Raw genomic sequence first — 22,207 nt, 5'->3', positions numbered from 1 at the left:
TATCAGTAAATCAGGAGTTGTCTGGTGTCATTAATTTTAAAGAAGCCACACAGTTAAACAGCAGCTGCAGGTCTTCATCGTACTTACCCTCATGTCTGAGGAAGCACACAAACAGCCTGGAAAACAAGGTCTGTGACAAGATTTTATCTTGTTAACTCTTCTTCACCCTGAAAAATATATTGCTACTTTATGTGAGGAAAAGACACTGACCTCTCTCCCCTCAGAGTTTTAGGGTAGTACCTGGGATCCTGCTACTGCCAGAACTCAGCTCAGTGTTCTCAGTGTAGTCACAATGTCCCTCCTGAATCAGAGCGTGCAAGGAGGGCACGGAAAAGCATGGCAATACTGAAAGCCAACAGTACATTTATATTTATTGAGTCATGTCCACAATACTGTAGCTGTTTGTACATTTGTAAAGTAATGCTGATCTTCTGCCGATTCTCATTCAAACAGATGAAGGTCACTGTAAAGCAACATTGGCACATGTGGGTGAGGGGCCAGAGGTGACAGAGCTGTCCCCTCCTCTCCCATCGATGACAGGGAGTGCAGGCAAACAGCCTCAGTGAACACCAGTGAGCTGCTCACAGTGAAACACCTCCGGGGTGTCATTTCCATCCAGCTTTGGCCCCTGCACACAGGGAAGGATATAAAGTATCCCAGCCCCTCAGTGCTCCACTGCAGGCTGTCAGTCAGACTCACTGTCCACTTAGTTCTGTTGGGGAGAAGCGACGAGATCTGGACAACCAGGAGAGTTTAGCACAAACTAGAGAATGAACTGTACACTTTAAATAAAAATAAGGCTATTTCAGAAGCACTTGAAACAGTGATTAACCAAAAAATACTGGGCTCTGTGATTATGATTAGTAATAAATATAAATTACTTAATGTTTATATATATCGATTTAAGTAAACTAACGTCACTTGATAAAGTCTGATCCTGAACTGTAAAGCAGCACATTCTGCATGAATTTCAACATGAATATTTGCACACAGCCCCTTCAGGTCCGTAATTAAGCTAATGCAAGGAAAGGAAAATACGCTCCCTTTGGACAGAGAGTTTGAAACCACTCCTGAAGCCATTCCAAACCCGGGAGATGAGCTGCTCCAGCCGCCTCTCGGGGCGGCCAATCCAAGTCCCTGGGAAGCGGCGCTCCCCGCCCGCGCAGCGCAGCGAGGCCGGTGTCAGAAGAAGGTGGTGTCCGCCGAGAAGGCCCCGGCCAGGCGGAAATCCTCGCGGGTCAGCACGCTGTACATGCGCTGCGGCAGCGCCTTGGAGTAGGGTGCGGGCCGGGGCACGGAGGTGCGCAGGATCACCTCCCGGCCCGTGGGCGGCGGGAACTCGGACTGCACGCCCTGCCTGCGCTCCTCCTGCGAGCCCGAGCGCCGCAGCTCCTCCTCCAGCGGCGGCACGGCGGGCACCTGCGACAGAGCACAGCGACAGTGACAGGGCAGGCTGCTGAATAACGCTGCCCTTCGGGAAACTCTTCTCGGAGGAAGGTTAGACATGGGGAAGGCATCAAGAGGCTTTATGTGTACACGGAGCAAAGCGCTAATGGGATGCTAGGAAATCGAGCGAACTAACCAGATGGAAGAACTCTCGTGTGGATGGTGAAGCTCTGCCTAGCTGAAATTTGTGATGTCTAGCAGTGTGAAGCAAGGGTTGTGACTGGAGGAAATGGCCCTGTCTCAGACAGGGTGCTCTCCTCAGCTCCCTGCAGCTACAGGAGGCCAAGGCAGCCTCCACGTCAAAACCCTCAGTGCCACTACTGCAGTCCTGACAGTGACCTGCCTTTCAGACTCCACACTCCTGCACGATGGGCTTTTCCTGGCCAGAGAGCCTTGCTGAAATCACTCTGCAGAGCGAGTGAGACTCTGCACAGTCCCAGTGGCTGCTCATTGCCTCAGAGCCAGGCAGCAGCAACACTGATGCTTGGACACTGGAAGGGCTGGCCTGCCCAATAAAGATCCCCTAATTACATATACCTGTGGACACACACAGCCCCACCAATACCCTAACAGGGTCCTTCCTAATTCAGGCATGTACAGCTCCACACTGGCACCAGCACTGAGGTGTGGCACAAGCCACTGCCTGCCCCTCATGGTCCCTGCTGCTGCCCCTCTGTCCCAGCCCTCTCCCAGGAGGGGACTTGGCTCTGCAGGCTGGGCCACAGAACCCACCAGGGACAAGTGCCACATGTTCCCACAAAAACTGCTTGAGGAAACCAACAGAGAGGATCTTCCCTGTGCTACACCTTACACAATTACCCTGCTTCTTTCCCAAATATCTGTGTCCATAAAGTTCCATAGCTTCAGGAAGTACTAGTTGGGAATGAAGCATCCAGCTAATTGTTCATCACCACCTCCCCTCCAAAACATCAACAAACAAACAGTGGTGGCAACAAAGACTATAAAGGCATGGCCACATATTTCAGCATCAGAAAACATCCATACTCACTTGAAATGTTTCTCTTTTGGATAGGTTTTTTCATTTTGAGAGTTTTTGTTTTTTTTTTTTTTTTTTTTTTTTTTCTTTCTATTAAACATTTCTCTCTCTTTTCACTATGCATTATTAGGCTCTAAAAATAAAGTGTGAATGCAGAAAAACCATTCTGGAAACACAAAGTTACTTTTATGCTCAACATGTGAACACCAGTACAAACTAAATCTGGCTGCTGCACTGTATCTACCAGAAGGTTCAGCTCTATGCAGAGAAGATGAGAGGGAAAGGAGGGACAAAGTCGGTTACCTCATCAGAAGATTCAGTCAGCTTGGAAAGGGATGAGAAAAGAACCAGTGATGAAAGACAGAAACAAAGGCAAGTCAGAGGCGACTTACAAGAGGTTAGGAGGAGACTGTAGGTTTAAGAGACATCATGCACTCCAAGAACATGCAGTGGCTATCAGAATTTTCCTGAGAAAACTCAAGAACAGAACACATTATACACAGCTCAGAGAGGAGTCCAGGTTCAAAAGGTAACGAACAAGGAACTAATTTCACTTCTATGTGCCAAACAGCTCTCTGCTGAAATAACTCCTCGCAGGTTAAACACAAAGTGGGGTTTGTAGCACGTTAGTTCCTGTCCCACTAAGAAACCCTAATTAACGCTGACCAGATGCTAGTGGGAAATGCCTATAACCCTGCTTTAGTTAGTGGTGTTTCAAAACAAAACCCTAGAAATTTGCACACATCCTAAGGGTAGAAACTTACTCAGGTTTGAAAACACATTGACTCTCTTAGAGAGGCAAGTGCATATGTGTGCATCACTTACAGGGCACAGTCTTGGGCTTTACAGGGGAGTCTGCAAGGGTGGCTGGTTGGCAGGTTCAGATCTGCAAACACATTTTCCCTAGAGACTGGAAGAATAAAAGAAGTGTCCTGATTTTCATTCCTCAGAATAACCATGGTCTGTTTTCAGAATGGTCCTTTTTATGCTGAGTTGCAAAATACAAATTATTACAAAAGCATTGATCCCTTTAAAGTATTCAACACCCAATCACGCTTTTCCAGCAATTATTTCCAAATGGGATTTTAGGCTGCTACCTTGTTATTACCACTGTAGTTAAATTTGAGTTAGAAAATCTGATGCTATGAACAGGTAATTCTGTAATTCTGACAGAAACTGAAGGCTGACTGCAGTCCATGAGGTTTGGAAATCAATACTTTCAGGCTAATTAGTCCAAAGACTGCTTAAGAGGAAAAGGCAACATTTATATCAGTATCAGCAAGGGAAGGGTCTCCAGAAAATAGATGCAACACTGGCAATAGGTTAACCGAATGCAGAAACTGAAAACTGAAACTTCTTAAGCATGCTGGTTTCCACAGAAGAAATCTCAAGTATTCCAAGCATAAGCCTCAGTTTAAGAAGTTACTCCTTCTAAAATATTGAATGATGACCTGTTTCTCTGCATTCCTCTGTGAAACAATCAACACCTGACCTTGCTGTGATAAGGCAGAAATTTGTCTTCCCTCAAAAGCAATTACTGATGTTACCATTTGCAGTACATAAAGCATTACTGACACCTCTATCTACCCAGCTGGCTTCAACTGTTGACATCTCAGCTCACTCACTCTTCTTTGGTCTTGCAAGGTTCTGTTACTGCCAAAATCATGTTGAACATGACAGAAAACACCTCAAGCACATTTATGACAATACATGCAGATATGCAGACAAAATCCACTGGCACCATAAGGTAACTCATTGCCTCATTCTGGTTAAATCAGGAGTGTCTGCAGCACCACCCAGAGCTCTCTCTTACCCTCTGAGCATTCACAAACAGCTTGTGAATGATGCTGCCAGCAGGTCCTCTTCCTGCACCAACAACTGACACCTCTGGCTGCTCCAGGAGACTGTTGACAAACCTGATGGAACAAATGATGGAAAAGGAAAAAGGAAGGGTTAATCCCTGGCCAGATCCAGTGTGCTGATCTAAAGGAGCTGTTTCCTGTGACAAGGCCTTCACCACACATCATTTGTTTAGGGTGAGGACTGGCAGATTCTCTTGGTTCTCTATTGTAAAACTTTAAGGAAAAATTTCTCCTCTCATTAACCTAAGAATAAAACCCATGCTCCTAAAGCAGATGTATAAAGTCAAAAGGAAAGCCTCCATGCTGTTGGCCATGCAGAAGCATTCACAATGTGACAATTTTCTTTAACACACAGACATTGCTTTGGTCAGACACCACATCTCTGAACTCCCAACATGTACTGCACAAATGTCTTCTCTCTCTCCCAGCACAGCAGCAAGAAGTTAACTTGTGTTTTGTAACATATCAGTCATCTTGAGCAACAAGTAAATAAACTGACAGCAGGTAGTGATGCAAGGGAACATTCCTTGTCACTTTCCATTCAGAGCTGTTCAGTGATTGTTTCACACCAGTGAGGAAACAAGAATAAGAAAACTGTGGAAGGGGTTACTTCATTCTATTGTATTTATAAAAAGTACTAAATTTCTAGTCTTAATTTTTCTGCTTTGATAACAGAGTTCATTCAAATATACCTTTTATATACACACCCACAAAAAAAGCTAGTCCCCAGTACTGTCAAGATGGAACCAAATTCTCTTAAAAAAACCTGGATCAAATGTCTCCAAAGAGATGCTTAACTGGAGGATCACTGAGGGTACCCACACACATCATCTCTAGACAGTCTAGTGACAGGGATACCCACATATGATTCCTAAATATTTCTTTATTGTCACCATTGTCCTAAGTTTAGAAAGTACAAACAGAGGGCATCAGAGGAAAAACAAAACAACAAAGTGAAAAATAAGAATTCAAAAAAACCAGTCACCTTTGTAGATCTTCTTTCTCCTCTTCATTTTCACATTTCTCGACCCCAAATTTTGCTTTGAGTGACCTTGCCCTGGCAATGATGGCTTCCACACTCATAATCTGAGCGATGATTTCCTGCAAGAGTTTAATAAAAGAGTAAATTAAAAATATGTTCTTTTAATATTGCCATGAAAAGTGCAGAATCTATCAGGTTTTCAGCTTCAGTCACTACAAGAGCCTTACTTCCAACTTCTTGTCCTCTGGACTGGGAAAACGTAGCACTTTGCTGGAATGGGATATTATCTGCTTAATAATCTTCTTAACTGAAGAGATATCTTCTACTGCTTCTATTATAAGGGAAGAAAAAAAATTGTAATTATTAACTGCATCACTGTTCCCCCTTAAATATCTTAATAATTTATTAAACATTATTTACCTTCTTCCTTTACCTTGAGTACAGCTGCATGGATGATGCAAGGCAGGAGATGCCTTGCAAGGTCAGCTGGTTTCTGAACTGCAAGATAGTGAAGCACCTGCAACATTAGAAAATTTAATACTTTAGTGATCAAAACTACTTCCCAAAGGTAAGGTTACATAGGAAAGACGAATTCACAAGAATGAAACATCACTGTAACACAGGACTTGAGAGGCAGTTTTACATTAATCCTCCCAACAGGTTAGAATGAAACTAAAAATATCTGCATTAGGAAACTAAAATGTTCCTAATACATATGCAGGTAAATATCTGGTTTATTTGCTAATAATACAAAGAAATACTCAAGTAACACTGGGTACTTTTGGGTACTTCAAACACCCTCCTGTACAGCAGCAGGAATTTCCATGCACAAAACAATTCAGTAGCTCTGAGGACAGTGCAAGGAGCTGTTTAAACACTGCAGGGGGGGGCGGGGGGAAGGAAGGGCTGCAGGGAGCATCAGAGCCCCAGAGCTTTCACCTTCTCAGCCTCCCTGGTGTCATCAAAAAGCCTCTTCTGCCTCCGTGCTGGCACTGGCTTTGCTGTCTCCCAGGCCTCCACCCACATGTTGCTGGGGATCTTCATCCGCGCGCTCAGCTCGCCCCTGATGACTTTATTCCCCTTCTCGTCAACCACCTCCTCCTCGATGTAGTCCCGAGGGGAGTACCACCTCACAAAATCCTCCAGACAACAGCCAGGGTTAGCTGCCTGCAGGGAGGAGAGGACACAAAATGTGTTCCTGAAAAATCCTATAAAAGCATGACAGTCTAGGTAGGAGGGAATTACGGTTTAGTGTGGAGAGAACAGAATAAGAGACAAAACTCAGGAAATTCATCTGCCCACAGACAACAAACTGCACAGTAGGTCAGAGCAAACAAAGCATAAACCAAGACAATGGCAAGGGGTAAAACCCACATCAGCATCAACAACAAATGAAATCACCTTCTCATCTATATGTACATTCATTACATTCATCATTTATTTCAGGCAAGCTCAAAATTATACTGTTAAGATTCTACCTGGCACCTGCCACATGCAAGAAGTAGGAATTTTCACTAAGCTTATCCCATTAAAGACTAAAGGAATCAGTGGGCTGAGTATGCTTTCAGCACTGACTTTCTATCTTTTAAAGTTCCAGTGACAAAACTCACCATTTCTTCCTCTTTTAGAAAGGAACTTTAAAAAAATATCTTCCCCAAACAAAAATAACTTCATTTTTCATAGATGCAATATCACCACAATTAACTACATCTATAGGTCCAGAACATAAAAGGAATCCCAGTTTCCTATTTGATGTACTAATGAAGAGTGTACTTGTGCTTCCAGTCATAGTTATCTATTTTAACTTTGAGGTTCTAGATTACTTGCACCATATAAATAAAACTTCTACATGTATCTAATGACTCACTGTTAATAAACTGATTACTGTTATAAATACTCTAACTGTACAGCACATGATATCCTTTTACCATAAACACTGCAAAAATTAAAAAAAAAAAATATATAGAAAGAGCTATTTCATTACAGTATCTCCAATCTTTTTAGTGTTGAAAAATATATATATGGCTATTTCATTACAGAATCTCCTGTCTTTTTAGTGTTGAGCTCCTATGATGACAGCAGTGGATGTGCTCTTGGCTCCCTCTGCAGAGCTCAGATAAGAAAGGAAACCCAAAACCACAGTTAGTCCAATCCTAACCTGATGAATGGCTGTTTTAATTCAGCCATTGTATGTAATTGTATGTTTGATGTGTCGTTTCCCACAGAAATTGTGTAAATTTACTGGGATGTTACAGTGTAACAGACCACATCCTCATAGAGTTTGAAATGTGCCAAGAGTTTTCCCAATAGGCTTTTATTTTCAACCTGAAACTAAATGGAAACTGTTCTGTGGAGAAAAACAACTCGGGAGCCTCCAGAAGCGCCCACCAGCAGGAAGAGGGGCAGTTTAACTAAGAGGAAAGCGATGTGACCGCACAGGAGAGGCCGGCGGCGCTACCTTGAAGGACTCCATGTCCGAGAGCAGGCAGGCGCTCTGCATGCGCGCCCGCAGGTGAGCGCCCTCTGCCGACGTGCCCAGCTTGGCCAGCACCTCCGACTGCTCCTCCAGCAGGTCCTCGGTCATGGGCGCCGGCTCCTGCCGGGAAACAAACACACACACGGCCTTGCAAACTGCTCCTGCACCTGCCCGGACACAGGCAGGAGAAACAGGAAGAGCTCCCTCTCACCACAACTTCATTCTGCTTCGTTTGAGCTCAAAGGAAATTATCGCAGCTTTCTACCGCTTAAACAGTTCAGCCTCAAGTTGTGCATCTGAAGAGGACACTAACGAAGAAACTAAACAGAAAATAGCCTGGGAATGAGGTAACAATGTAAGGATATATTGCTGAAATGCAAAAATCCAAATGAAGTGTTTGACTGGTACAATTTTGCTGAGAAGGATGAAAATCCACCCAAAGCAAAGCAGAATTTTTGCTGTTGATGGTGTCAGCACATAATTAATTGAGAACAGTTTGCCTGATGACTCTCTGCTCACATGTTTTACCCAAGCAAAGCAACATTAATTAGAAATAATTTCTCTCAGGAGAATGAAAACCACTGTATTCTTCATGCATGGCTGATTTCAAACTACTTTCTGTGACAGCACCACTTCCTATTTCATCCCTGTCACTGCAGAAAAGCCTGTTGATGTCAAGTTACATTTCTAGTTGTTTGATGATAAACTTGCTTTAGGGAATGGCACCAAACCTAATAACTATGGCCTTTTAGATGTGAGCTGAGAAATTATAAAAAAAACAAATACAGCAACAAAACTGATCCAGTACTGTGCAAAGTCAGGCAGAAATCTCTGTGGTGCAAGGACCACAGCAGTTCCTATTTTATACAAAAGAAAGTAAGGAGGGGGTGGAAGATGCCTCAAGAACTGGAAATAAAAAAGAACCCCAAATTTAACGTAAGCAAGGACGTTTAATTCTTGTTTAAAAATATTGTTTGGAGTGAAATTTGGTACAGACACTCATTCTCAAATAAAATAAAGAGCATGTGAGATTAACAGCCTCATTAAGTTTTAAAGATTAAAAACAAGGTCCTAAGTGAAAAAATACTCAGTGAATTTAACAACAGACAAGGCTGTAACCTGCAAACTACTGGCAGTTTCACAATCCCAGGTATGAGCCACATTCTGTGTATTCTACTGCACATCTGGCTGAGCTCCTGCTCCTCACCCTCACCTGTGTTATTGGAACGTAGAGAGGCTCCCCTGGATGCAGCAGCATCAGTTTTCCATGTGGATGCAAACGACCTTCTGGTTTTAAGTTTACAGGCTCTTTTGCTCCTTTCTTGCCATTTTCCTGTCCATTTCCTTTAAGATCCTCTGTGTCACTGAGACATTCAAAAAATTCCTCTTCACTGTCACTCCACGATTCCCAAGACTTGCCAAATTCCTTTTCCTTGTCAGGGTTGTCTCCAGAGTGGTCTCCTCCTTTGGCACCATCACCAGAAGCACCACCAGGGGAACGATCAGACATGCTCCCCCTTTTCCCCTCATCTCTGGCTTTCTTCCTTTCAATGCAACAATTTAGCATCTAATTTAACAAGGAACAACAACAAAAAAAAATTGTTCAGTAATTATTTCCCTTATGAAGACAATCATACAGAAAAACTTAGAGACACTGAAAGGTCTTACAATTCTGAAAGACAACAATTCTACTGAACTTGCTGCTGTAACAAAATTTTCCTCAAGAAATGAATTCCACACCCCAAAACCACAATCACAACTAAATCTACAAACACAATACATTTAACTAAGAATTGCTATAATTTTGACAGTTTCCCCTTAGGAGAAAAATTATTCTTAAATTTAAGATATTTACCTGAAGTTTCTGATGGAGTAAACAACATCTCAGATCTGGAGAGCCATTAGCTAATCTAACAAAAGGTAAAAGTGTAACCATTATCAATTATAAAGTTGATTCTTTCACATACATGTGGTCTTAAATCACATGAAATCTCAAACAGGGACAAATACCCACATGGAACCCACCCCCACCATTTCAACTACACAGCTCTTCTGTTGTCTCAGTAGACAAGCCCAGAATTTAAATTATGTATATTTCCCAGAGATCATTTCAGGAGCTCAGAGATCACTCACACTACTGTGTAACACCCTGCATCTCCTAGTCAGTTTTCCAATTGGAAGTTGCAAAGGTAACTGCTTTCAAACAGGAATTAAGCATCTTTGACTGTACTTTTAAAACCGCAATGATACAGTGGAGCCATTGCTATACATTTCAGCTTCTATTTTATCAGCTAGTGTAACCATTTCAAAGTACAAACTAGTGATTAAATGGCCAGTCTGTCACATTCACAAAAACCCAAACCCCAACCAAAACACCTGAAAAGGCCATTGCACCAGCAGGACCTTGGAACTGCTCCCTTAGAAGAGATGTGAAACTACACCACAGAAGTTTTTTCCCCACCCTCATTCACAGAGTAGAGTGAATGTCTAAAGTGAGGTTCCCCAGGCATCTTAAAATCTTCAAAGGAGGGTACAGATGCCTTTCCCTACTTCCTGCCCTTTCTTTCATTAAGGAAGTAGGGTAATAAATACAGAGATAGCATTTGAAATTTTAAAACCCCCAAACTGTATGTTTCAAAGTCAGAGTGAGCCCACTCAGTTCCTGGAACAACCAACATTTTCTATGACCAAGGAGCAACAACAGCAACTCTTACCCTGGAATAAGGTAGTTGTTCTCCCATCTGTAACGCATTTCCAGCACAAACTCTTGCCAAAGATGTGCCACTCCTTTGACTCCTCCGTGGTAGAAGTTTATCATACAAAGGCATAAAGCTAATTTATATGTCAGACTGTCAGATGGAGCAGACTTAAACTGACTGAAGAGATTCTAGGGAAATACAAGAAAGTAAAAAATACAGGAACAATGGCATTGTTTTCCAAAAACATGTTATCTCTTTCCTGTTTGTCAGTGTAAGAGGCTAAGCAACATGTTAAGCTTAGAAGATACCAAAAACTGCAGTCTTTGGTAGAAAAACGGAATTAGAAGGAAACAGAAATCATCACTGTTTCTACCTAGCGATTCCACAAAGGTAAATTCCTCTTGCAAAAGTAAGTATTACAAGATGTAGGGCAAGCACAGCAAAGTCTGTATAAACACAGACTCAAAATTGTGTTCTCTCTTGTGTCATTTAACAAAACTTACATAATCTTCATTCTCTGGAGGAGGGTTGTTTCCTGCTGAAGTGCTGGCTCTGCTGCATTCAAATACTTCTGCAAGTTTGTCAGCAGCATCAGGAAATAAGAACTTGAAGAAAAAAAAAAATAACCTTCCATCAGCATGGTTTTAATTAACCTTCCATCAGTATGGTTTTCCTGCCTTTCCCACTTTCTTCACAAAGCTATTGCCGGCTTCATCCCAGCAATCCCTATAATTAAAACTGTTAGCAGAGTTCAGAGATCAGTTTTAGCCCACTTACAGTGGGCTTACACAGACTTGTAACAACTTGGGCTGTTACAAGAAGCTGATAAATGCAATTCAAGTACTGGAACTGACATCAGGTATCTTTAAATCTGGCACAGGCTCTAAACCAAAAGCCTCAGTGTACGAAGCCCATGTGCAGGGAGAGCTCACTCACCAGGAGAATGGTGTTCAGCACATCATTGTTCAGAGGAGACTCATCCACACCTCTGTGCTTGCGGATCTTTTTCTTGGCACTGTGAACCATGTTTGTGACTGACAGTTTGGGGATTGGGACTGGTGCTGGCTCTGTGAGCTTCGACAGCGCGTGGGTGATATCAGCCACCTCTAGCAAATAAAATAAAAGCAGTTAGAACAAAATAAAAAACTCCCAAACACTAGAACATGTCTCCTCAAAAGTTCACCTGTCTTCATCAGCCTGTTTACTTTGTATTGATATTTAACCCCCCCTGTGAACCAGAGCTACACGTCTGCTGGCAGGTTCTATGCCTGACATTCACTGTTCTTAGCAAATACAAGCAGAAGAAATCTGGTATGTCCTATAACCAACTCTTGTACATTCTAGTCAGAATTTAAACTTTTATACCCCTGTAAAAAGAAACAGCCATAACCATAACAGAGGCAATTGTCCCCCTGAGACTCTGGGAGCTAAACTTGTCTAGAATTCATGAGAAATTTCACCATGAAGCCCTGGCCAGAAAATTCCCAGGAGTATTACAGAAAATGTGCAAGAGTTATAAATACCAGTCAAGGTAAGAGTACAGAGAGGTTAAAGGAACACAAAACAATTAAATACAAATAATGCAAATCAACTGGATTTTAGTTTTACCTTTTCCTTCCTCATCAAATGCAGACCTTCCAAGTATCTCATCTGTTGACTCCTTCCGACGGCAAAGCTTGAAGAATTCAGTAAGGAAGTCGCCTGTAAGAGGAACAAAGCTCCTGAACTCATTGAATCTCACTGAACAAGGAGCCAACACTCCAAATTACGCCCCAAGGACAGTAGTTTTTATCTTTTCTTCTGAAAAAACATCTCATAATTAGTTCTGAAGCACAAATACCTTAAACCACATAATTAAATCTTAGGTAAATGCACACCCAGGCAGCTCTTGGCCACCTCTCCAGAGCACAGCTCTGTCTGCAGTTTAATTCACCCAAAGCAAGACAAAACTTGGGAAGTTTTGAAGCCCTTTTCCCCACAAGTCTAAAGGCAAGGTCAGACAGAGGAGTACAGTTCTCCAGAATTACTAATCCTCCCTGTCAAGACAGGTTGGTTGAACTAAGGAGATGGATACATGCAAAATACACTTAATAAAATAGGAAGATTCTAGGAAATTTGAATTCTCACAGAACACAAAGAAAATTCTTATTCTCTGGAACCTGGTGAAATAAGGGACCAGGTTTGAATTTCACCACACACAGACACAGAATAAACTACAACAGGAACTTATGTATTTGCAAAGCTTGTGTTCTTGAAAAAGAAGCCCAAAAATAAAAGGGGGAGTGAGCAAACAGAATGCATCAGGTAACCAACAATTCAACCCTAATTTTATAACTTTGTAGTTTTTGTTTAAAAACTGCAAGAGAAGACAGGAAATTCTGGTATCTTACCCAATAGACACTGAGGGTTATCTGCTTTTCTAACTCTCACAGACCACTGGGGTGCTTGAAGTGGATCCAGGTCACTTCGGGGAAAAGAAAATTTAAGAAGGAGCCAAAAACAAAAAAAAAACAAAAAAAAAACAAAACAAAAAAAACAAAACAAAAAAAAAAAAAAAAAACAAAAAAAAAAAAAACAAAAAAAAAAAAAAAAAAAAAAAACAACCAAAAAATCCCCCCAAAAACCCAAAACCAACCAACCAACCAACCAACCAAACAAAAAAAAAAGAGAGAGAGAAAAAAAAAAGAAAAAAAAAGAAAAAAAAAAACAAATGCCACTATAAGTATTGGAAAGATGAGTATCAAATTCTCAATAAATGTCATGTCATAACCAGTGAGGTCACCACATTAGATAGAAGAACATGACAAACACTGAAACGCAAGCAAGAGTCCCTGTTCTCAAGTATGTGCATGACATGAACAACAAACACTTCTCCCTCTTTAGTAGAAAACCTGGATGATGGTTTTTGGGAGAGGGATATCAAGCAGTGAATTCTTTTTACCTTCCATGCTCCACTATCATCTTTTCCAGGAAATAGGTGATACACAAAACTCTCAAGTCTAACATGAGAATATGCCCAACACCAGGGGTTTGTGTTGAGATTATAACACAGTAATATTTTCTCAAAAAAATAAGTTTCAAAAGGTGTTTTTCTAAATTAGATGTTCCATCAGCTGACATTAGCATTCTTCAAGATGGGTTCTTTTTCACATGCAAAGCCATACAGTGTTTGAGATGACACTAAAATGCAGCAGTGAACAAAAAAAAAAGCACACTTATGTGCAACTAGACAAGATACTTACGAATAAACATCGTTGTCAACAATTATCCCTTCTGCCAGGTGAGGCCACGTTGTAGCCAAATGCAGCTCACTGAAACAAAACAAGATTTCAGTCTTTCAGTGACATCAGAAAGTGCTCCCTCCATCACAGTTCATGTTTTGAAAGGTATTTGTGATAGTTCATATTTGACTCCCTCCATGTACTTCGTTCTCCAGTAAGTTTTCTCACTGCATACATGAGAGCAAGTCCAAGTCTTGAACAAAAGCACATCATTTTTAAGGTTTATCTTGAGGTATATTTCAAGATAATAATTTCAGAGATAAGTGGGGTACTGCAAAAGCTTACAGTAAAAACTGTGTGAGCTTGAACTCTGAGTATCATCAGACAATTTTACAAATGATCTTATTTGCTATCAAATCATTATCCTTCATAGATGTTTCTGGTGTACTTGAATAATTAAGTGTCTGTTGGACATGCAAAGTGGCAGGTAGGCAAAGCTAAGATTTGAAATAACACATCTTTAAGTCCTCCATTAAGGAAGTTATAAAACAGTTTTCTGAACTCTTCTCTTACCTAATAGGATCTTCACAGGCACCAAATGGTAACTTCCCAAATTCCAGGCCTCCAACTTCTCCCCCAACTAGAGCATCTATATCTGGAGAAAGATCAACACATTTTCCATAAAGAATTTGTGGAACATTTGAAACAGCACATCACCTTCATTTCACTGCAAAGACTGTGACTTGCAGGATGACCAGAGAAGAGCTGAGCAGTTGAGGTGACTGAGCTGGGAGAACACAATGCTAACACAGAGTCAAAGTAATTGCTTCCAACAGGAACTGGGAAGTAACCATGAAACAGGACATTCAAAGGGACAGATACAACTCTTGTAATTCGTGCTGAGGGAAGGTTATTCCCTTCATGCAGGCCATGATGACAGCTATAAAGACAGTCCTGAAGATTCAATGCTGGCACAGCAATAGACACAAAAGGGCCATAAAAATACTTGGGGAGGAAATCGGTTGCAAGCAGAAAAGGAAAACTCTGCAAGAGCAACTCTGCAGAGTGAAAAAACAACTACTTTTAAAAGTTGATAGTTTTATTAAAAGAGGACTTAATCAAATAATCTTGAGGATTCCCTGTAGTTCCAGGTACTTTGAGATGCCTCCTACAACCTCAGGCACTTCTCATGTTATAGCCTTCAAATACATAAATCAAAACCAGACAGCCTCCACTGAACAAAAATTAAAGTGGGTAATAATACTAATTTATTGTAATGCCATTATAATAATGCTGTTACAGCATCTGATCTGCAATTTTAACTGCATCTGGCAAACTGTTTACAAACAAAACAAGTGAGGTATTAGCACAGATAAAGTATCTGGATAACTTAATTACATAATTTCCTCTGCAGAGAAGATAAAAGACATTTAAACCTTTTGGTTTTATTTGAGAAGAGCTAATTGAGTGATGGTACGTAAGTTACAGGTCTAGTTCCTCCTAGTGAACATAAAACCACGAGTGCATGTAGCAATAGCAGTAAAACTGATGCTGTCCATCCCCAGTTTCTGCAACACACTTTTGGCTCCCTTAACCACAATACTGCTACTAAAGGAGTGGAAGTTATTCCAACTGCTCCAAACAAGAAATATGATCAGAGTGATACAACTCATCCATGAGAGACCTGAGACCCTGACTTAGTGAATAACTACAGCAAGGCAGAGAGACTACAGAAAATAGATTTTGTGTCTGCAGAAACAATAAAAAGATAAAGTCTGTGGAATTCATTTCTCAAGTTCTTTAGGTAAACTTGGTTAACCAAAGAGGAACTATCATTTAAAACAGCACTGATTTTCTCTCTCTAATAAGCAGACTCTCTTTAATCATATGTTCAACACACATTCCTTAGCTACAGGGCACAGAATCAACCTCAGTGCACACTTCTTCAAAATGCAGAATTATGATTAGTGTATTTTTTTAAGCAAAGAAAAGCCAAACAATTAGATAACCAAGGCCACGTGAGTTCTGTCTCTCCAAATGTACCCTAAATACCTCAAGCTTGTTATGTAAAACTGCCACCAAGTCAAGAAAAGAACTTGGACATTTGAACTGTTCTACCACCTTGTACCTAAAATATCACATCACTAATAAAATGGATGTTAAGGAGGAACTAATAACTACCTTCTTCCTATGGGTTTGTGTACCTTTGAGAAGTTTATAATTTATTTTCTGCTACTACCTATATAGAAATATATACATATTTGACACTCAAGGAAGACAGTGCCACCATCAAACGACAATATGAGAGATTATTTTGAAAGTACCAAACAAGTTACTATCTCTGTTTCTCCTAAACAGCATCACTATGGCATAAACTTATCAAAGCCTGGTCTATATACTTTACATTTAAGACTATATATTATTTCTCCCCTTCATGCAAGGCTACTACAACAAAAGACTTGTTTAGAAATCCCTCCTGTGTTAAATTTAGTACTGTGTCAACAATAACAAAACCCCAAACCTTTACCTCAAGTGAGGTCCATATAATATTTTCTGCTTTTCCCACTTTTAATACTTAAATAGGCAAGTATGAAAATAAGGTACTTTATGGAAAGAATTGACAGAAACTCCCACAAAGTACTAGCATCTACCTGACTCTGAATCTAAATATTTCCCTAAGAAATTCAGGTCAGAATTCTTCACAGATGCAGTCACCTTTTTCATTCCACATAGATACCACCATTTAAGAAACATCACTGTATTTCTAAATGCTGACTAACCCACGTTTCCAAATCCCCTGTCCCAGCCATGAGCTACAACCTGAGAGCAGCTTTAAGCAGGCTAGCCCATCATACAGAGTAGGACTGGACTGAAGCCTTTCCCAGCAAAGCAGAAAATGCTTGAATTCTTCTGGCAAGATACACAAATATTTTCTTTGGCATTGACTGGTCGTCTGAGAACAAGTTATTCTGAGCACACAAGTCTCCCTACCTGGTGGCTGCTGTGGCCAGAAGTACTGCTGCCAGTCCTGGAGCACAAAGGTGAGTCGAATAGCGATGTTAACTGGAGGCAGAGGTGTCAAAGGGCAGCCCTTCAAAATATCAGAGAACAAATTCAATGTAAACAGTAAATCCTCTCAAACACTCTCTGAGTTCCACATAACTGATCTGTGACATCAGCTTTCCACTCACAATCTTGGTTTTGAAGATGTCCAGCAGCCCTGAGAGATGTGTGTACTGGCTGGGCACCTTGCGCAGGTGAACCATCTCGAAGTCGGTGCGCACGCCCGGGCCCTGGCACTCCCCCACGTACATCCGGCGCCACTTGTGGTGGATTTGCACAAACAGGGGCACCTGACTGCAAAACAGGAATGCCTCAGACTATTGAAGTGTCCTGCTGTCTTGTGGGCTCTAAACCTAGCTGAATATTCTAGCATAATTTCAAAATAATTTCATCCTTTCATCAACACACAACACAAACAGAACAGATGACTCGGGATACAAGCATTATAAAGTCACCCTAGGACAGAAATATATTTTCTCTTAGACAAACACACTTTGAAACACTTCACAGAAATCACAGAAAAACAAACACTGTTAATGTCATTAGTAAACACAATGCCAAACAAATTGCCATGCCATAATCACAGCCCTCTCCACTTACCTCATTTTCAGTCTATATAATTTTTGAGGAAGATTAAGAAGTTACTGTTACTATGCATAGGGAAGAAATAGTCTGGCAAAAATGATGTTTTATCAATTACCAATTATTCCAACAACTTCTAGCAGCTTTTAAAAGCCATTAACGTTGTAAAATAATAATGAAAATAAACAAAACATCTATTCAATCTTTATACATGGGAATTATTTTTAATCCTTCTCTAACATTACAGTGCAAACACAAAAATCTTTTAATATATTTTGTTAACATTTTAATACTTTTTCCTCACAAATGCAGTATGCTGGAGTTTTACCTGGACATGTAAAAAGGTTTATGCTTTCACCTACCAGCCAGTGTTGCCCAGTGCAATGGAAACGGAACTCAGCAAGAGGTTGCACTTGGATTCACTGACAACAGCATCGTTATTTGCAGCCGGAGCAATAACCACAAACTCACGTAAGCCGTACCTGGATAAAGAGAAAAAAACACATTTCCAGTCTCTGGCAAGCCAGTTGAAACATGGTTTAAAAAAAAAATAAAAAATACGGTGACCTGGAGAACCTAATTGTCACCAACAGATTCTGGAACCTGTTAATTTGATGGAAGTACCTCTTTATTTTTAGAGAGGTCAAGAACTGAGTGGGTGTGGAGTGCTGCAGATCCTGGAATCACAAACTAGCTGGGCTTAACAGCATTCCAGCACTGTAATGTGTTTGACTGGCAGGACTTCCAGGTCTAACACTCCTGAGGTTTTCTAGTTTATATATAATATTTATATTAACTATTAATACATAAAACCTACCTCTCTCTAGGAGCAATGCTATTATATGTGCTCAAGATGTGCATTACTAGGAATATAGCTGTTGTTTCTTAAGGTGATGCAATTTTCCTTTTTAAGAATGTACCTAAATATTACATATATAAAAGCTTGATTAATATATGAAATTAGGACAAGTATTTGGGGGGGAAAAAAATTTAAGATAGGCCCACTATGGTTGGCTTTTTTTGCACTACTTTCTTGTGTCTAGTAAAAAGAATCATTTTATTAAAGCTTTACTTGAAAAAACAAATATACAACTGATTGTGCCAGATTTTCCAAGTGCTATGCTCATTTGCAGTAGAGATGAGGGGCAGCACACATACCATCTCACCAGACAGTGGGCTCGAGGAGGAAAGTCATTGTTCATGCACAGCAAGTCCTGCATTGGCAGAGGAAGGGCATCTGTGACGAAAATTGATACATAATCAATGTATCATCATTCTAGTCCAGCCTTGTTTTAGCACAGTGTGAATGCAAAGCAAACTAAAAGCAGAAATGTCAGATCACACTCATCAGGTCTCAGAGAATCCCACACAGAGGCAAGTCAGCACACTGTGGACTCCACATTCTGACACTGTCTTTTGTCATTATCCTTACAACTATGGAAGGGAACTACCAGGTACCTTCTCCCAGCTCTTCTTTCCCATCTTTGTCACTGGGTTCTTGTACAAGATAATGATGGGTAACTGAGAATTTGAAGTCTGCAAATGAAATTTCATCCGATTTCTCTTCCCATGTTCCTGTGGTAAATATACCCTGCATATTAAAAAAAAAGACATTATCTCATAAATTTAGGTTAACGTTCATTAGTCTTTAAAAGTATATTCCTTATGTGACCAATAATGTTTATTCATGTTTTTCTACTGCTCAGCATGATGCAATTTCAAATTTCAAATTCTTAAAGCTCTTTGTTATAAAGGTAGCTGGCTGCTAAAATCCATGTTGCCAATAATCACGTTTGTTCCAAAAATCAAGTATCATCTTGCAGTCTTCTGAACTACATGGCAATAAAGATTTGCATCCTCTCATATGCAACTGCACATCTGAAGATATGAACCCTCAACTTTGCCCAGAAACAGAAGTTTCCCGCCTGGGATTTTATCTATACCTAAACCATTCTGTGCAAATATTACCTTGATATTTACTTTCATCAACAAATTACTATTTTTATCTGTAACTTACAAAACTTCTGTAAGGATAATTAATTACTTAACAAAAATACAGCATGGGAATGTATAAGAAAATCAGCACCACTGCTCCTACTAAAAGCAATTTGGACAATCCTTTGATCTTAAAGGGTGTTAAGAAGAGAGCTCTGGTCTAGAAAAGAAGCCATGTAGGAATACAGGGACAGCTAAGGTGCAGTTCATTAGATAACATAAGTTTTTATTCCAAATATTCTGTACCTGACTAGAATGAAAAGCAGTAAGATTCCTCTGGAAACACAGCAGCCAGTCCACACAAACCAGCTGAGTTTATCTGCATCACTGTGCAGAAGAGCTCAGCAATTTCCTCTGCATTTCACAGGACTGAGAAAGCATCACAAAGGCTCTAATTAGAGTCCCAAAAAAATCTCTCCCATCAATGGAACACACTGAGTCACAAGCAGCACTGTGCAAACCTCAGCCATAAGTTCATGAGGTGTGACCAAGGCACAAGGCAGGACAAAAAGATCCCTCAAGTATTTAGAGCAGCTTTCAGCATGTTCCCAGATTCAAACTGAGAATTTTAAAGAAATCATTAAGCCCTACAAGAAGATCCAGCTTTGTCAGGGAAACAGCCAGTTTGGCAGATGGCCCACAAATGAATTTACCGGAATTGGTTGTCAAATTGACACTTCTACAAGTGAAATTCCCCAATAAAGTCATTATCTGCCACACCTAAGAAAACAGCAATAGCTGAAATACACGTGTGCGTTATTGTATTACTAATTAGCAACTCAAATTCTACAGGAAAATTCAGAAGCAGTAACTGACCTTATCTAGAGGTTTGCCTGAAGAAATCCCAATAAGTTTCCAGTCATTCAATACTTCTTCTATTTTTGAAATAAATCTATGAGGGAGGGGAAAAGGCATTAATGTTTGCTGAACACTAAACTTGTGCTATAATTCAGCCACCTAAAAGCAGACATTATGTTGTTCTGCTATGCAATTCCTTAGAAAAGCCCAAAAAACAAACACCACAATGAGTATCACAGTAAAGCCAGACCAACTGCTTCCTTGTACACAAAACAAGGAATTGTTGTTCCTTGCTTAAATTTTATATATCCCTTCCTGTGCTTAAATTTTACACGATAGTTACTTTTAGCTATGAGCATCTTTTGACTGTTTTAAGAATCTCACCTTTTTATTTTTCTGGTACTGCAACACATAACATTTAACTCCTCTTTCATTGTTCACAGATAGATAAGCGTTTAAGACAAAAATTATGCTAAATTCAGATTTAAAGCACAGCACTTGAAATCTCGTCTCCTGTCATAAACGCTATCACTATTGGAAAAAGCATTTAAAAGATAATGCATTCACAATACAAGAGCGTTCTTCACCTAAAATTTCTTCGTGCCTTGTTCTACTAACTTTTAAAGGCTTCAGCTGTGAGATGACCGTCTTAACAATCAGACAGCTACTTAGAAAACACATAAGCCTTCTAGATGTATATTCTAATCCCTTGCAAACAGGTATTAAAACGGACCTTTCACTGAGTTCGGAAACAGCTCGATAGAGCCTCTTAAGCCGCGGCCTGAGCTTAACGCGGGACAGCCGGGAAAGGGCTCCGGGAAAAGGGGCTCCGGGAAAAGGGGCTCCGGAGGTCCGGGCCAGCGGGAGCGGCTGCGCCCGGCAGGAGCGGCCGGGCCGGGCTGGGCTCGGCAGAGCCCCGCGTCACCCGGCGAGGGGCGCGGCAGCACCTACCTCTCCCATTCGGAGGCGGTGGTGAAGTCCGTGATCTCGAACACCTCGGACTCGGGCTGCGGGGAGAGAGCAAGAGAGGCGGTGAGCGGAGAGAGCGGGGGGAGGCAGCGGGAGAGCCGGGGACAGGGAGAGAGCGGGAGGGGCGGGACGGAGACTCACTTCGCTGTCCGCCGCCATCTTGCGCCGCGGCCGGGCCCCCCCAGCCGCGGAGGCTGCCGGGAACGGGGCGGGGGCGGTGCCTCCTGCAAGCGCGGACCGCCCTCACGGCCAGCGCCGGCTGCGCTCTGTCAGAGCTCTGTTTGTCCTCACAGCCCTGTTTCTCCTAACAGCATGTCCCTCTTGGGTTCCCTCACAGCCCTGTTTCTCCTAACAGCATGTTCCTCTTGGGTTCTCTCACAGCCCTGTTTCTCCTCACAGCGTGTCCCTCTTGGGTTCTCTCACAGCCCTGTATCTCCTCACAGCATGGCCCTCTTGGGTTCCCTCACAGCTCTATTTCTCCTCACAGCATGTCCCACTTGGGTTCCCTCACAGCTCTATTTGTCCTTACAGCCCTGTTTCTCCTCACAGCGTGTCCCTGTCGGGTTCCCTCACAGCTCTATTTGTCCTTACAGCATGTCCCTCTTGGGTTCCCTCTCAGTCTGCCATGGCTCGTCCCGGTGGGGCTCCCTCACAGCCCGGCTCCTCCCTCCCCGTGTCTCCCCTCCCGCCCGGCCGTGACCCGCCCGCGGCCGCAGTCGCTTCACGCCGGCGCCAAGCTGGAGCGGGGGCTGCTCCCTCACGTTCCCGGGCTCCCTGAGCTGTAGGAATAACACGGCCCTTGTCTGCCAGCCGGAGGCTGAGGTGTTCCCCGGGTCTACTGTCCCTGTCCCCGCCCAATCCAAAGCTTTCCCCGTCGCTTGTGTCACCCGGGGGATGGCGACAAATCCTTCTGGCATCCAGCAAAACAGCTCCCTTAAACACCTATTTAACTCAGCTTGAACCCACTATGCCTCTTTTATCCTGTCTTGCCCCTTAGCACAGTCTGTTACTTAAAGAAGAGGAGGAAATACCCTTAAAATCTGCGGCCAGAGAGGGGATCACAAACACTCGTGAGGGGACCGAGCGCCAAGTAAAAACGGCGCGGAAACATTCAGGT

At 41.8% G+C, this 22,207-nt stretch overlaps 1 protein-coding gene across 2 annotated transcripts; it reads right to left on the bottom strand.

Moving 5' to 3' along the window:
* Positions 1 to 351: 351 nt before the first annotated feature.
* On the bottom strand, positions 352 to 21,277 carry RAB3GAP1 (RAB3 GTPase activating protein catalytic subunit 1). Of its 2 annotated transcripts, XM_083865134.1 has the most exons (24): positions 21,232 to 21,277; positions 21,073 to 21,128; positions 20,140 to 20,215; positions 18,787 to 18,919; positions 18,487 to 18,565; positions 17,691 to 17,810; positions 16,875 to 17,040; positions 16,675 to 16,774; positions 14,257 to 14,338; positions 13,705 to 13,773; positions 12,853 to 12,926; positions 12,071 to 12,163; positions 11,399 to 11,568; positions 10,966 to 11,067; positions 10,478 to 10,650; positions 9,619 to 9,673; positions 8,977 to 9,330; positions 7,746 to 7,883; positions 6,227 to 6,454; positions 5,708 to 5,804; positions 5,515 to 5,618; positions 5,291 to 5,406; positions 4,257 to 4,359; positions 352 to 1,419 (listed from the first exon to the last, which is right to left on the bottom strand). In XM_083865134.1, the coding sequence occupies exons 1-24, from the start codon at positions 21,247 to 21,249 to the stop codon at positions 1,183 to 1,185; spliced, it is 2,943 nt and encodes a 980-aa protein (XP_083721260.1). In that variant the 5' UTR covers positions 21,250 to 21,277; the 3' UTR covers positions 352 to 1,182. The 2 variants fall into 2 exon arrangements, with proteins under 2 accessions (XP_083721260.1, XP_083721261.1); XM_083865135.1 differs by lacking the exons at positions 352 to 1,419; positions 4,257 to 4,359; positions 5,291 to 5,406 and having other exon boundaries at positions 5,511 to 5,618; positions 5,721 to 5,804.
* Positions 21,278 to 22,207: the final 930 nt, after the last annotated feature.

Source organism: Zosterops lateralis (assembly GCF_965231275.1).
Source record: "Zosterops lateralis genome assembly, chromosome: 7".
Lineage (NCBI taxonomy): Eukaryota > Metazoa > Chordata > Aves > Passeriformes > Zosteropidae > Zosterops > Zosterops lateralis.
This window is presented reverse-complemented; position numbering and strand designations above follow the sequence as displayed.

Excerpts from the sequence above, each read along its gene's own strand:
- RAB3GAP1 (XM_083865134.1), bottom strand. Across the intron at positions 18,566-18,786 it reads GAAAGAAGAGCTGGGAGAAG|ATGCCCTTCCTCTGCCAATG; the intron begins GTACCTGGTAGT and ends TTTTCGTCACAG. Across the intron at positions 17,041-17,690 it reads GCACTGGGCAACACTGGCTG|TCAGGTGCCCCTGTTTGTGC; the intron begins GTAGGTGAAAGC and ends CCTGTTTTGCAG.